Here is a 13,346-nt window from a genome sequence, read left to right as displayed (position 1 = left end):
CCTAGAGGGCTATTTACTGCCTCAAGACTGCAGGTTCTCTGTACTTGTTCGTGGAATTTCTTCAACAGGCTGTTCTTTATTCATTATCCCAGAGGAAATACTGGTGTTATTTGACTGTTATCCTTTGTGAAATGTCTTACCTGAGATGTCACTACTTCAGATAGTGGCATACACTATTACAGCAGCAAATGTGCAAAGCCATTGGGCATATGTAACAAGCAAAATAGAATTAACTTTTTTGTAATTAAACATCCCTGTAGCCAACTTTCTCTTTAAAGTTGGGCTTTGTTTGGGAAGTTGAAATTGTTTTAATTTGATGGCTATTTTTCCTACTTAAATCATCTGTATGATTTTGATTCTTTTACCTTTTTAGCTGAGGAGAAGAAGAAAGAGGAAGCAAAAAAAGAAGAATCCGAGGAGTCCGATGATGACATGGGCTTTGGTCTGTTTGACTAAATATTTTTTGTAACATTAAATAAAAAGCTTAACTCAAACTTAAAAATGTAGTAATTTTGCTAATTTTTAGGTGGTCTCAGCAGTGAGTACACAAATACTCATTCAGGAGAGGTAGACAGCACTGGGTGAATGAAAAAGTATTTAAATACTTTTTATAAGTTTCATTTCCATTAATAAAAGAATATCTACTTCTCACTTTGAACCATTGACAATGACTTTTCCAAGAACTTGGTTTTCTGGGCCTTTAGCAGCTGTTTTTTCCTCTGTGCTCAGTGTGAACTGGACTTCTTCCCCCAAGATCTTGGTTCAGAGAGGGGATGACAGTATTTTGGCTCATCTGATACATACCTTTTCCTGCACTTCAGAGTTACTTTTTTCACCCAGGATGGCTTGCTTGTCTTGGGGGTAGGTAGCAAGCAAAATATAGCATGCAACCCCAGCCAAAGATTGCTTCTCTGAACAGTGATTGGAGAATGGGGCTGGGCTGGAGATTTTCCCTGTGGCATCTAAGTGGTTATAGACAGTTGGACTTGGAGTCCGGAAAACCTGTGTGTCTTTCCTTAGATATTTACTATATTTACTGACTGATTCTCTCTCAAGGAGTCATTGCAGTAAGGGTAATTGAACCTCACAAGCTGTTGTGAGGATCAATTGAGTTAATATGAAGTGTTTTGAAAACTCAAAAGGCCCTATATAAATATTTGCTGTTTTCCAGTGTTTACATATGATGCTTCTGGCTGTTTTGACTTTGCTTCTTAGTGTACTATTCTAAGGCCTGGCTTGCTTAAACTTAGATGCTATTTGTATAGCCTTTCCTCATTCCCTAATCCTGGAAAGACTCTGTAGCTAGAAAGGGAAAGAAAACTGAATCATACAGTCATGAATTATCTAAGCTTGGAAGGCTTTCAGTGGTAAAATAAGTGAAGAGCAGAATTTCAACTGCTTCTGCAGTTAAAAGTGACAGTGTACGATGATCATTTCCAGTTATCGCTAAAAGCTGTTGCTCAGTTTCATACTAGGGTTTGGTCGGTGTTAGGTAATGAAGTTATTACTTAGGCTAATGGAGTTTGCCTTACTTAGGAGCAGAGGAATTTTCTTTGCTTTTACTGTGTATATGGGATTATTTTATACCTGAATGACTGATAATATACTATGCAGGTCTCAAGGACCTCCCATGAAACTTCCTACCCCCATCTGACCAACTAAGAAAAGTTTTTAGTTCTATTTATTCTCCAGGGATATTCTGGACATTGTCCATTTTAGAAAATCCAAATATGTAGGCCTCCGATTATAACACAGGATATAATTGTATCATTGAATTCAGGAAATGGCTATATATTGCCTTTGCACACTTAGCTATGTCTTTTTACTTCCTCTTAGTAAATGCAAGTTGTTGCTTAACTACTTAATCATTGTTTCCCCTTGACTTTGACTAAGGATTGATTACATGATTTGTAGTTCCCTAAACCCATTTAGTATCAACTAAGACATTCAGAAATTTTGCCTTCTGTTTTCTTGTTTTATGCAATTTCTGAGGATTAGTTGGCTTTCAGCAAGGTAATCATTTCTTGTGTCCTTGATTTTGTCTTTTTCATTGGTATTTTTTTTCCTATGTCTAATTACTTCTCAACTGAGTTTTCCTCTCAAAGAAATTTTACATGGCCTTCACCTCAGGCTGTCCCTCTATCTTCTCATTTGATACAAAGAATTTATTCTTTGAGGAGTTAACTCCTAAATGGACAGATTTCACTGGAGTCTTACCTTCTAAATCTTTGACTTCCTGCTGGGTATTTCTGCACAAGTAACTCACTAACACCTCAAACATTTGTGAAAATGATTGTTTTCTCCATTTAGCTCCGCTATCCGTTTTCAGAACCTTATCACTTCTATTGGATTATTGTAATTTAACTGCTCATGTTTCCAGTCTTGTGGAAGGTTTGGCGCAGGTCTGATTGAACTTCTATGCTCACCTGTCTCATGTTTGTGTGCACCCATTCCTTATTCCTGTTTAACTCTTTATCACCAGTTGAAATTGTTATTTCAAGGCCCCAACAAAGTTACCAAATCCTGAAGCTTTTTAGTGATCTTCAGGTTTTCTTAGAGGACTTATTTGCCTGGTCAGATCCTTGCTTGTAATATACTTTGTATGTGTTGAAAACCTCCCCTACCCCAACATTATTTGCTCATCAAGTACCTTGGCTAGTGTCATTTTTAATTTTCCTGTCTTCCAGTTCCTTATACTTGGATTTAGTTTGAATTGTGATTTCATTGGTATTGAGAACTCCCGGATGGGAAAACACCCACATTGGTTATATTAATAAAAGATTGGTGCATAGGTGCTGAATAGAAATGAAGTCAGGAGACTGAATTTTTACTTAACAGCATCTTAAGACTAAACTGTATGAGGTCACTACTTTGAGCCTTAGTCTGCAATCAGGGTTAAGTAACTTGCTCAAGGTTACACGGCCAGTTATTTCTGGGTGTGGTGTTGAATGAGCCCTGGATTCGATCTCCAGGTCATCCCAACACTGGAGCTGGTGCTCTTACTCGCTGAGCCACCTGGCCATGCCTAAGCAATTGGGGTGAAGTAACTTGCTCAAGGTTACACAGCCAGGTGTTTCTGGGTGGGTGCTAAGTGTCTGAGCCTGGGATTTGATCTCCAGGTCATCCTGACACTGGAGCCAGTGCTCTTACTCGCTGTGCTACCTGGCTGCCCCCCCCCCCCACTTGCTTTTGATGAGCTATAAGGCAGGAAGCTCTAGGCATCTATAAAACCTTGGGAAAAGGTAGAAAATACAGTTTTACTTTTGGAAACCAATCTTTAGAACTTAAGGAACTCTACAACAGCTTAAAATGAATACAGTAGAGGACTGTGAGTCCAGTAGGTCAAAGAGCCAATTGGTATCGAAGGACAAGTTCCTGCTTTTTGCACATGTATGTAATATATGCCTTGCTCTTTTCTACAAGTCATATATGTAAAAAGGGTGATGTCCTCTGGCATAAAATACATTACCTTCTAGGATTAGGAAACAATAGAACTGTAGCTCAATTTTAAAGTGGACCAAGTAACTTGCCTGTACTTAGAAGTTTTGTTTTCAGGGGAAAATATGGAGAAAGCAGTAGCTCTCAAGTTCAAGTTTTGCTTAAATATCACCTCTGTCCAAAAGGGAGGAGAGCAACCCAGTATCTTTTTGTTTTGACCCCCAACTAAAAAATTGACCATTTGGAGAATTCACATGCTATATCCTAAACACAGGTGCAATTTCAGGAAGAAAGCAGTAAAGCCAGAAGGATAAGGAAAGGCTTCCCGTGCAAAGGAGGTAGCACCTGGTGTAATTTTTGAAGGAAACTTGCAAATCCTTAGGGCTGGGAGGAAGGAAGGAATGCATTACATTGTGTGGACATTGAAAGGTGTCATGGAATGTTGACATCAGGAAATAGGAGGTCACTAACTGGAGTGCAAAAAAGCAATATGAAAATCTAGAAAGGGAGAAGGAAGCCAGGTTGTAGGAGATTTAAAATGCCACTTTTTTTTTTTTTAGTTCTGAAAACCACTGAAAATTTTTAAATAGGTTGACAAGTTTAGTCTTTTGTTGTAATAGTGGTACACACTAGCTAACCTCAGTTAAGTATGTATGTTGGGGTTTGGGTGGATTTATGTTAACCCTGACCTTAATGTCCCAGGAAAACAAAGTTTTTTTCAATGAAATCACAGGTCAGGATAAAAAAACATAGGGCAGACATTGAAGATGGACTCCATTGAGAAAGTCACTCTCAGGAGTTGATTGGTAGAATTAGGCTTAGAAGAAAAGAAATTCTTTCCAGCAAGGTTTTCTTAAATTGATGATTTAATTCGAATTTAAATAAAATTTAAATTTAATAATTTAAATAATTGAAATTATTTGGATTCCTAAACTTAACTATACTGCTTATCTTAATCACTGAAAATTCTGTCATCTTTCTGCTACACAGTATTATTCTTCTAGGATTAGAGTAAGGAAAACAAAGTAAGGCTTCTATATTTGTATTGAGGGCTAGAGGCTAAAGTCATATGACAAAGAATAGGTTTGTGAGGATTCCCACCTTTTCAAGTCCTTTGAGACTGGAGTGACTTAGTACCTTAAGAGCTATCACAGAGACCAACCATGGCAGAGTTTTCAACTGTTTATTTGTGTTAAAATCACAAGAGATAATTAGTCAAAAAGACCAAAACCCATGTCATCATCTGATTCCTCGGATTCCTCTTTCTTGACTTCCTCTTTCTTCTCTTCAGCTGAAAAGGAACAAGATAATGAGACGGATATATGGGTATTTGACTTGAATTAAACTTAGAAGTAAATGTTTCTTGAATGCTCCTTTCCAGTGCAAGAAAGCAAGCACAGTTTTAAATCTCTGGGTATCATTTTGGCATGTAGCGAAAGTACAGTATCTTTTTGCTTACTCATGCCTTATCACTCTATCAAAACATGTCATCTAGGATGAGATATAATCTATTCAGTCAAGAATGACCAAGTTATCAATTACTTTAATTTGTAGTGACTATAGTTCAGAGATCAAAGAAAAGATGCTTACCAGGGGCAGCACCAGCAGCAGGGGCAGTACCCCCAGTAGGGGCAGCACCAGCTGCCGGGGCAGCGCCACCAACTCCTACATTGCAGATGAGACTTCCGATGTCAATGTTGGCCAGGGCCTACAACCAACAACCAGCAATTAAATATTGCCTGTTCAGCTAATCTTCATTTATTTATCTTATGGGCTACTCAGGTCAGCTCTCTTCATTTTAGAGGACAGAACAATTAAACGAGAGGCTCAGGTATTCTAGAAAAAGGGTGAAGAGAAGATGGGTGAAAATAATGTATTAAATATGAGAGCTACCTTAGAAAGGAGAATGACTTTAATCACGTTGCCTACTTGTTTGCTTTTATTTCTGCAGGACATTCAGAGCCATATAGAATCTTGTGCTTTTTTTAGTATAAACCAGCTTCATACCCTGACATCAAATATACAATACTGGTATTGTAGAATGAATGATTTTTTTTGTTCCTTATGTAATCCACTAGATTAAGGTGGCCTTACCTTTGCAAATAGACCAGGCCAGAAAGGTTCAACATTTACACCTGCTGCTTTAATGAGGGCATTGATTTTATCCTCCTGTAACAGAGCATTAAAAGTCACTGCTGATAACATGGCATATAAGCTTTCCATAACACATTCACTATTCCATTCCTCTGTGATCTATGGTTTCTTTGGGGCCCCTGTCAAATGATAGTATGTTGATAGAGCACTTCAAGTTGACAAAAACACTCTTAAATCCAACAAGCATTTATTAATCATAGCCAGTGAAATCACTGCTAGATGCTAGGGACTCCAAAATAAAAGATTATCTGTAATCAAAGGACTTGGGTTCAATCCTGCCTCTAATATTCACTAATCATAATGATAGCATTTATATGGTGTCTACAAATGCCAGGTACTTTACAAATATCTTATTGATCCTCACAACAACCTTGTGAGGTAGGTGCTATTTTACTATCTACATTTTTTTCTCCATTTTTACAGTTGAGGAAACTAAAGCAAACAGGTAGCATTTAATATTTCCCCTTTAAAGATAAGGAAACTGAGTCTGGCATGTTAAATGAGTAGCCTGGAATCACAGTGGGATTAGAACTCGGGTTTTCCTGACTCCTCATCCCATTCCACCGTCTATCTAAACGTCTTTGGCACCGAGGGGGGTTGAAGGAAGGACAGAGGCCTATTCATGGCTTACTCTTCTGAATGTGCTTCCTACTACGTCTATGGAACTTGTCTGCTTGGGCTGCTAGGTGGTGCCTTGGATAGACCCGAGTTCAAATCCAGCCTGACACACTAGCTCTGTGACCCCGGGCAAGTCGATCTCTTCCTGCCTTAGTTTCGTCATCTGCAGAATGGGGATAAGGGTGATGATGATGATAGAGCAGCACCTCCCTCACAGAATCGAATGAGACCACACTGGCAAAGCCCTGACACCTCTGAGGGGCTACACAAACGCCAGCACTGCCGTTACTGTAACCAGGCGCGGCCTGTGACCCAGGCAGGACCCGAGAAAACGCGATGGAGACGGGGAGGGAGGGGGGCACAGCTCCTGAGGCCTGCGCCGGGCGGGCGCTGGCGTGGGGGAGGGGGAGCTGCTTTGGAGGTCCCTGGGCCCCACCCTCTCCGCTACAGTGAAGGAAACTGAGGCCCGGGCAGGTGACTTGTGCCGTGTCACGGAAGGGGCCGCAGAGGGAGAAGGCTGCGGGGTCAGAATTTGAACCCAGATCCTCGGATTTCACGGGCCGCGCTCTGCTCCCAGGGTGACCTTGCCGGAAGAGGGCAGCGTACCCAGTACCCCGAGGCTCAGCCCTCGCGGCTAGCCAGGGCCAGACCCGATCGCTGAGGCTCACCGTGACCGTGACCTCATCGTCGTGCAGGATGAGGGCCGAGTAGATGCAGGCGAGCTCCGAGACGGAGGCCATTTCTGGGGCTGCCTGTCCTGGTGCTAGCCACGGGCTGAAGTCAGCCTCAGCCTCACCCCAACGCCGCCTTAGCTTCCTGGGAAGGACCGAGCACCTTATGGGCAAACGACGAGGTGGGGCAAAGCGGCGTGGCGCCTGCGCAGAGGCACTGCCGACAGGGACGCGCGGCCAATCAGCGCCCAGCTCCGGGCGGAAAGGGCGGGGCGGATGCCTCCCCTGGGTCCAAGACCAGCAAGGGCGCGAGAGCCGCAGTCTTAGCGGCAGACCCTAGCCTTGCACTGCTCATGGATAGCCGCTAGGAGGCGGTGTTCCTCAGCATTCCTTTCTCTGCAAGGTTCCCTCTGCCTTACAAAATCTTACAAAGTGAACGTAGTCCTTAAAAAAATATCTGTCTGTCTCTCCATCTATGTTTCCTCATTGCTGTCTTCTGATACAGAACAGACAATAATGAGTTTTTCAGGGGAAAGCAGGCCCTTAGGCACTCTGCACCAGGCGTCCAGCTCGCGCTGGAGATGGGTGCTGGGCTCCGAGCGTTTCCCCCGCCCCGACCGCCGCAGGCCCGGTCGGTGCTCAGGACAGAGCCCACCCGGGGCGGGGCAGCGCCGCGAATCCCGCTTCTCTCTCCTGGTCCTCCCCCGACCCGCTGTTTCTTCCCACCATTGCTTCCAATGTCAGCTATCCAAAGCCTCCAGGTTTGGGGGTGTGATGCCCGTGGGCATCAAGAGTCAGTCCAAACAGAAAGAAAAGGAGGGGAGAAGGAGGAAAAGGCCGATCACATGCGTGCAATGAAAGGTGGGCACTCCCTAGTGCAGCACAGGGCCGTGGCTCTGCCATCAGAGGACCTGGGTTCAAATGCTGCCCCTGATGTGTGAACTCTATCTGCTGGGTCTCAGCTGCTTTTTCTCTGTAAAACGAGGGGATGGACATAGATCTGAGCATCTCGGATCCCATGAGTGGACCGGAAGGAGAATTGTAAAGGAGAGAGGGGCAAATGCAAAAAGAAAGAGTACCTTAGGCATTTTCAGTAATGAGTGGTGGTAGATAGCCGCCAGGAGAAATCAACTTATCATCTCTAACTGCTGCCCTATGGGAGCCCTACCGGACTCTATGTTGGAATCATTTTCTGGTCTTATGGTTGTTTCTTTGTGTAGGTGAATCTAAATAGAAGCAGCCTGATGTATTTGAACCAGGGAGACCTGGATTCAAATTCTGCCTCTGACAATTACTAGCTATGTGACCCTGGGTAAGTCACTGAGAACATTCTCAGTGCCCTAGATGAGTCTATAAGATTATAAATTGCAGAGAAGGTGCAGATCTGCTCTGATTGAAGGAGTTTCCTTATCAAGTGAGTTCCTTTTTATCAGTTATACCATAGGTTTATTCAATTCCCTATATAAGTATCCTAGAGATCAGGAATCCCAGGAGAAGTGGGAGTCTATGGATTCTTCTTTCAAGACCACAGACTGTGGACCATCCCCACAGGGAAATATTTGGTCCCAGTCCTGAATGTGAATGAGATGAATTTGACTATAAAATGGAAGAGGATAGCAGAATGGATTAGAGAATAGAATCCAACAATATGGTGTTTACAAGAAACATACTTGAAACATAATGATTCACACAGTTAAAACGTGGGACTGGATCAGAAGTTATTATTCAGGTGACCTCAAATAAATAGAGGTAACAATCATGAACTCAGACAAGCAGACAAGGTAATAATAAAAATAAACATTCTCTAAAGACATAAACAGGGAAACTACATGTATTTGTCACAAAAGATGGCAAACCAATATCAATATATGTGTACCAAATGACATACAATCTAAATACTTAAATGAAAAGCCAATCAGGAAGAAATGGACAGTAAAACTATAATGGATAAAGACTTCAATGTACTGTTTTCCCATTTAGACAAACTGACAAAAATGATAAATAAGAAAGTAATTAAAGATCTGAATACAATTTTGGAAAAGTTGGATAGAATAGCAGTTATTGAAAAAGAATAGAAAGGAGTATACATGCATACATACATACATATACACATATGTAGCTAGATAGATATCTCAATGATGAGTTTTAAAGTTTTGCCTTTACAAAAACTGACCATGTTTTAGGGCATAAAAATCTTTCAAATTCAGAATAGCAGAAGTATAGAATTTATCCTTTACCTACCACAGCAGAAAAACAATTATGCACAATAAAGGGCATTGGAAGAAAGGATTAAAAATTAGAGACTAAATAATTTAATCCTAAATATTTGATGAGTCAAAAAAACAAATCATAGAAGTGATGTAATTTGATCAAATAAAATTACAACAATAAGACAATATACCAAAAATTTTTGGGTGCAACCAAATGCAGTCTTGGGAAAATTTATATCACTAGACATCCTTTTCAATGAAGGGTTGGTTCAACATAAGGAAACCTATAAACATTAAACCAGAGGTGAGGAAACTTTGGCCTCAAGGCCACATGTGGCCTTCTAGGTGTGGCCTGTTGAATGAGTCCAAGTTTTACAAAACTAATCCTTTTCTCAAGGTTATTTGTTCTGTAAAGTTTGGATTCAGTCAAAGAGCAGTACTTGAGGACCTAAAGGCCCACATGTGTCCTTTGAGGCCTCAGGTTCCCCACCTCTGCATTAAACCATTTTAAGATCAAACACAGTAAAATTATTTGATGCAGAGGAAAGAAAAGAATCAGTAGAACTATTTACAAAATGCCCACATTTTTGCAAGGAGAAATAACTTTGAAAGTTTTAAGAAACTTGATCAATAAAATGACTGATGATGAAAGATGTTCTATACCTATTGATAAAAAGTTGATGGTCTCAAGGTGCAGAATGAGACATTTTCTTTTTTTTTTTTTGGAGAGGGGAAGGTACAGCAATTGGGGTTAAGTGACTTGCCCAAGGTCACATGGCTAGTTTTTGTGTTTAAATGTCTGAGGTCGAATTTGAATTCAAGTCCTCCTGAGTCCAAGGCCAGTGCTCTATTCAATGCACCACCTAGCTGCCCCAAGACACATACATTTTCAAACATGGCCAGTATATTTATTTGTTTTGCTTAATTGCATATTTATTACATCAGCTAGTTTGTGTGTGTGTCTAGGAAGAGTTGGGAGGAGGGTATTAACAATATGATTGCTTAAAAAAAAGATAATTTTAAAAAATTGAAATAAACAGAAGGAAATTCAGAGAGAAACACAGAAGCAGGATAGGTTTGAAAGTAACATTTTAATGTATTATATACTAAAAGTAAAAAATCTATACATACTAGAAATTCATGGTTTTATGCATCATCCTCATTTACCATATTTTATATATGAAAATGCTTATTTTATTTAGGGTTTGTTAAATTCAGATTTTTAAAAATCATCTAACCTAAAATCCCAAAACCTAATTAAATTAGCCTTTGAATTCCAACTTTGTAGCTCTTCCTTTGGTAAAAGATTTAAAAAACGACAAGTCTAACACAAACCATACAGCTTCTTTATGGTTCCCTTGAAACTATATGATATGCTAAATGGTTTTTTTTTAAAGTATTAAATGAAAGAAAATCTTTATGATGAACTTTTAGAGCACCTAGACCAGCAATAAAGAATTCCTACCAGGGAAGAGGGCATTATTTTTTTAAATTTAAAACATTTTGGGAGACAATTTCATAGTAGGAATTTCTAAGCCTATTTGTATTTTGAGAAATTCATTAAAACTGCTTGTTGCTAGGAGATAGAATTAGGAGGAAGGGGGTGGGGGGAATTTCAGAGAAGTAAATTTAAGCTACAAGCAGGGAAAACTTTCTAAAAATCAGAGCAGATATTCTTAACCTGAGGTCCATCAACTTGTTTTTATAAGTATTTTGACAGCTGTATTTTAATGTAATTTGTCTCCTATATGCATTTTATTTTATGTGTTTAAAAACAGTCTGAGAAGGGGGTCCATAGGCTTTACTAGACTTCCAAAGGGGTCCGTGGTACAAGAACAGTTAAGAATCACCAGACAATAACTATACCTTTGGAGGGTACTGCACTCCCCTTCATTAGAAGTCTTTGAGGGAGCACTAAATGTCCATTTGTCAGAGATCATTTATCTAGAGCTGTAATGAAGCTAAAATGTCCATTTTATGTCATTCCCCCTGGTCCCCCCCCCCATTTTTATGGATGATGAAACTGGAGCCCAGAGAGGTTAAGGTCTTTGCCCCAGGTCACACAGGTATTCAGTGCAAGAGGTGAGGTTTAAACACAGGTCTGACTCCACTCAGAGCCGCTGGATGTTATAGGTGTTCTTGGTCAGGTACACCTTGGACCAAATGGTCTTAAAGATCTGAGATCTGAGATCAGATCTGAGATTCTGTGAACATCACGGAAAAGGTTTTTTTTTTTGTTTTGTTTTGTTTTTATGTGCTCCATCACTCAACTGAATTAAGAAACCCAAATCTCTTTGGTGAAGGAAGTTTTAAATCAAGGAATTCCTTTTCTTCTGGGTGATGCTGTCTTCGTGCTGCCCTCCTGTGGCAAGTCTTTGGAATGGCGAATTAGGTTTCTGGTTGACTAGCTTGCTGGTTCTCTAGTGATTCAAGATCCTTAAATTGTTAGGGAGAATTTAAAGAAGGAATGTAGTGTGGTCTGTAATGCCTAGCGAGATGGATGGGTCAGTGAGTCGGGGATGAATGAATGATGTCTGCCAGGCACATGTGTAGATGTGGGAGACTATGAAGATATGAAGTATTGCTTAAGAACTGACAGGGGATTGATAGTAGGTACTGAAGGAGAAACAGTAAGAGTTCGGAGAGAGATCAGACTATCTCAAGATGGGATGGGCTGCTTTGGGATGCAATGGGTTTCCTTTCACTGGAGGTCTTCCCAGTGGAGGCTGGAGACATGAGTGGGGGTGACCCTCTGGCACTGTTGCAGCAGGTATTCATGTTGGGTCAGACTATAGGATTTCTGAAGTACCTTCCAATTCTAGGATTCTCTTTGGCTCCACATGTAAAACTCTCTGGAGCCCAATGACTTCCATACTGTATCTAAGTGAAAACAGAACCTGGTTGTTCGTGACAAAATTATGCTTGCCAAAGGCACTCATCTGGGATCATTAGATGTAGGGGCTTTATAAATGGGTCCAGGAGCACCTCTGCCTTCATAGACCGTATCTCTTCTTTGCCTTAGTATGTAGTCTTACAGGATTGTTGTGGCTGGAAAAATTCATTACTTTTCTGAACTTAGCAAGGCAATTTCTTGGATGATAGACATACAGTGCATCATTGGGCCTATCCTGGAGATTGTACAGTAGAATGGAAAGAACAGCACATTTGGAGTCAAAGGAACTAAGTTCAAATCCTGTCTCTTGTCAGTTACTATATGTGTTATCTTAGGCAAATTACTTAACCTTCCTGGGCCTCAGTTTTCTCATCTGTAAAACAAGGGGGTTGGACTACACCAGGGGTGAGGAATCTATGGCCTCAAGGCCATATGTAGCCCTCCAGGTCCTCAAGTGTGGCCCTTTGACTGAATCTAAACTTCACAGAACAATTCCCCTTGATAAAAGGATTTGTCCTATAAAACTTGGGACTCAGTCAAAAAGCCATACCCAAGGACCTAGAAAGCCACGTGTGGCCTCAAGGCTGCAGGTTCCTGTGATAGTAATGGCAATTAAAGATTCCCCTGTATTGGCTTGGTTTTCAAATTGATTGTGTTAAAACCCAGAGTTTGTTAATCCCACCTGTGGGATGGGCTTGTTGATGTGAAAAGAAAGTCCTGAGCTGGGAGGAGCTGGTGAGGTAGATTTGGAGAGACACTAGAGAGAGGCGGAAGATCTTTTTGGAAGCAGCACCTCGTGGAGAGAGAGAGACTAAGAGAATTGCTGGTGGCCGCTTTGAATTGCCCTGGACTTTTGAGACCTGCCCCCTGAGCTGCCAAGGACTGAGGAGACATGGCTGTTTTGCTGGTACTTTGTCTGTCTGTTTTGATGTTGTTTTGCCAGATTTGTCCACTGGTGAAAGACAGTCCTTTTGTTGAAGAAGTCCTGGAACCTGGCTGTTCGCTAAGAAACCCTGAGACTGTCCTGCAGACAGAAAGTGAATACTGTCCACTGGTGAGGGACAGTGCTGTTGTTGCAGGGGTCTGGAGACTGTCCTGCAGACAGAATGAATACTGTCCACTGGTGAAGGACAGTGCTGTTGTTGCAGGGGTCTGGGAGCCTTTCTGTTGGTTCAGAAGCCCTGAAGAAGGATTTTCTTGTTGTATGTTTACAGAAATCCTGGGAGAGGGCTTTGCTAATGTGTTCAGGGGTTCTAGGGCTGTTCTACAGACAGAGGATAAATTCATGAAGGGACTGGCAATGTATCTTATGGCCTTGCTAAGCCTTGTCTCTCCAGGAACTAAGATTGCTGAGAACTTGCC

At 41.2% G+C, this 13,346-nt stretch overlaps 2 protein-coding genes across 3 annotated transcripts in view; one reads left to right on the top strand and one right to left on the bottom strand.

Annotated features, from left to right (window-relative positions):
- The window catches only part of LOC138169073 (large ribosomal subunit protein P1-like), a 121,585-nt gene extending 121,083 nt beyond the window's left edge, over window positions 1–502 (top strand). For both annotated transcript variants that reach the window (XM_069098208.1, XM_069098209.1), the window contains one exon: window positions 374–502. In XM_069098208.1, coding sequence (XP_068954309.1) covers window positions 374–456 — 83 coding nt within the window. In that variant the 3' untranslated portion in view covers window positions 457–502. The remainder of the gene's footprint in view (window positions 1–373) is intronic.
- A 4,104-nt stretch (window positions 503–4,606) lies between these two features.
- LOC138169074 (large ribosomal subunit protein P1) lies at window positions 4,607–7,100 on the bottom strand. Its single transcript, XM_069098210.1, has 4 exons — window positions 6,879–7,100; window positions 5,533–5,607; window positions 5,029–5,146; window positions 4,607–4,729 (listed from the first exon to the last, which is right to left on the bottom strand). Exons 1-4 carry the CDS (start codon window positions 6,948–6,950, stop codon window positions 4,650–4,652), a joined length of 345 nt encoding a protein of 114 aa, XP_068954311.1. The 5' UTR covers window positions 6,951–7,100; the 3' UTR covers window positions 4,607–4,649.
- Window positions 7,101–13,346: the final 6,246 nt, after the last annotated feature.

This window comes from Petaurus breviceps, unplaced genomic scaffold (genome assembly GCF_028583685.1).
Source record: "Petaurus breviceps papuanus isolate PSGF00001 unplaced genomic scaffold, PetGlider_PUasm1.0 37, whole genome shotgun sequence".
NCBI classification, from domain to species: domain Eukaryota; kingdom Metazoa; phylum Chordata; class Mammalia; order Diprotodontia; family Petauridae; genus Petaurus; species Petaurus breviceps.
Note: the sequence above shows the minus strand (reverse complement) of the source record. Positions and strands in the feature narration are given on the sequence as shown.

Excerpts from the sequence above, each read along its gene's own strand:
- LOC138169074 (XM_069098210.1), bottom strand. The coding sequence starts at position 6,950 with ATGGCCTCCGTCTCGGAGCTCGCCTGCATCTACTCGGCCCTCATCCTG. Across the intron at positions 5,147-5,532 it reads GGCCTGGTCTATTTGCAAAG|GCCCTGGCCAACATTGACAT; the intron begins GTAAGGCCACCT and ends TGTTGGTTGTAG. Across the intron at positions 4,730-5,028 it reads TGCTGCTGGTGCTGCCCCTG|CTGAAGAGAAGAAAGAGGAA; the intron begins GTAAGCATCTTT and ends GTTCCTTTTCAG.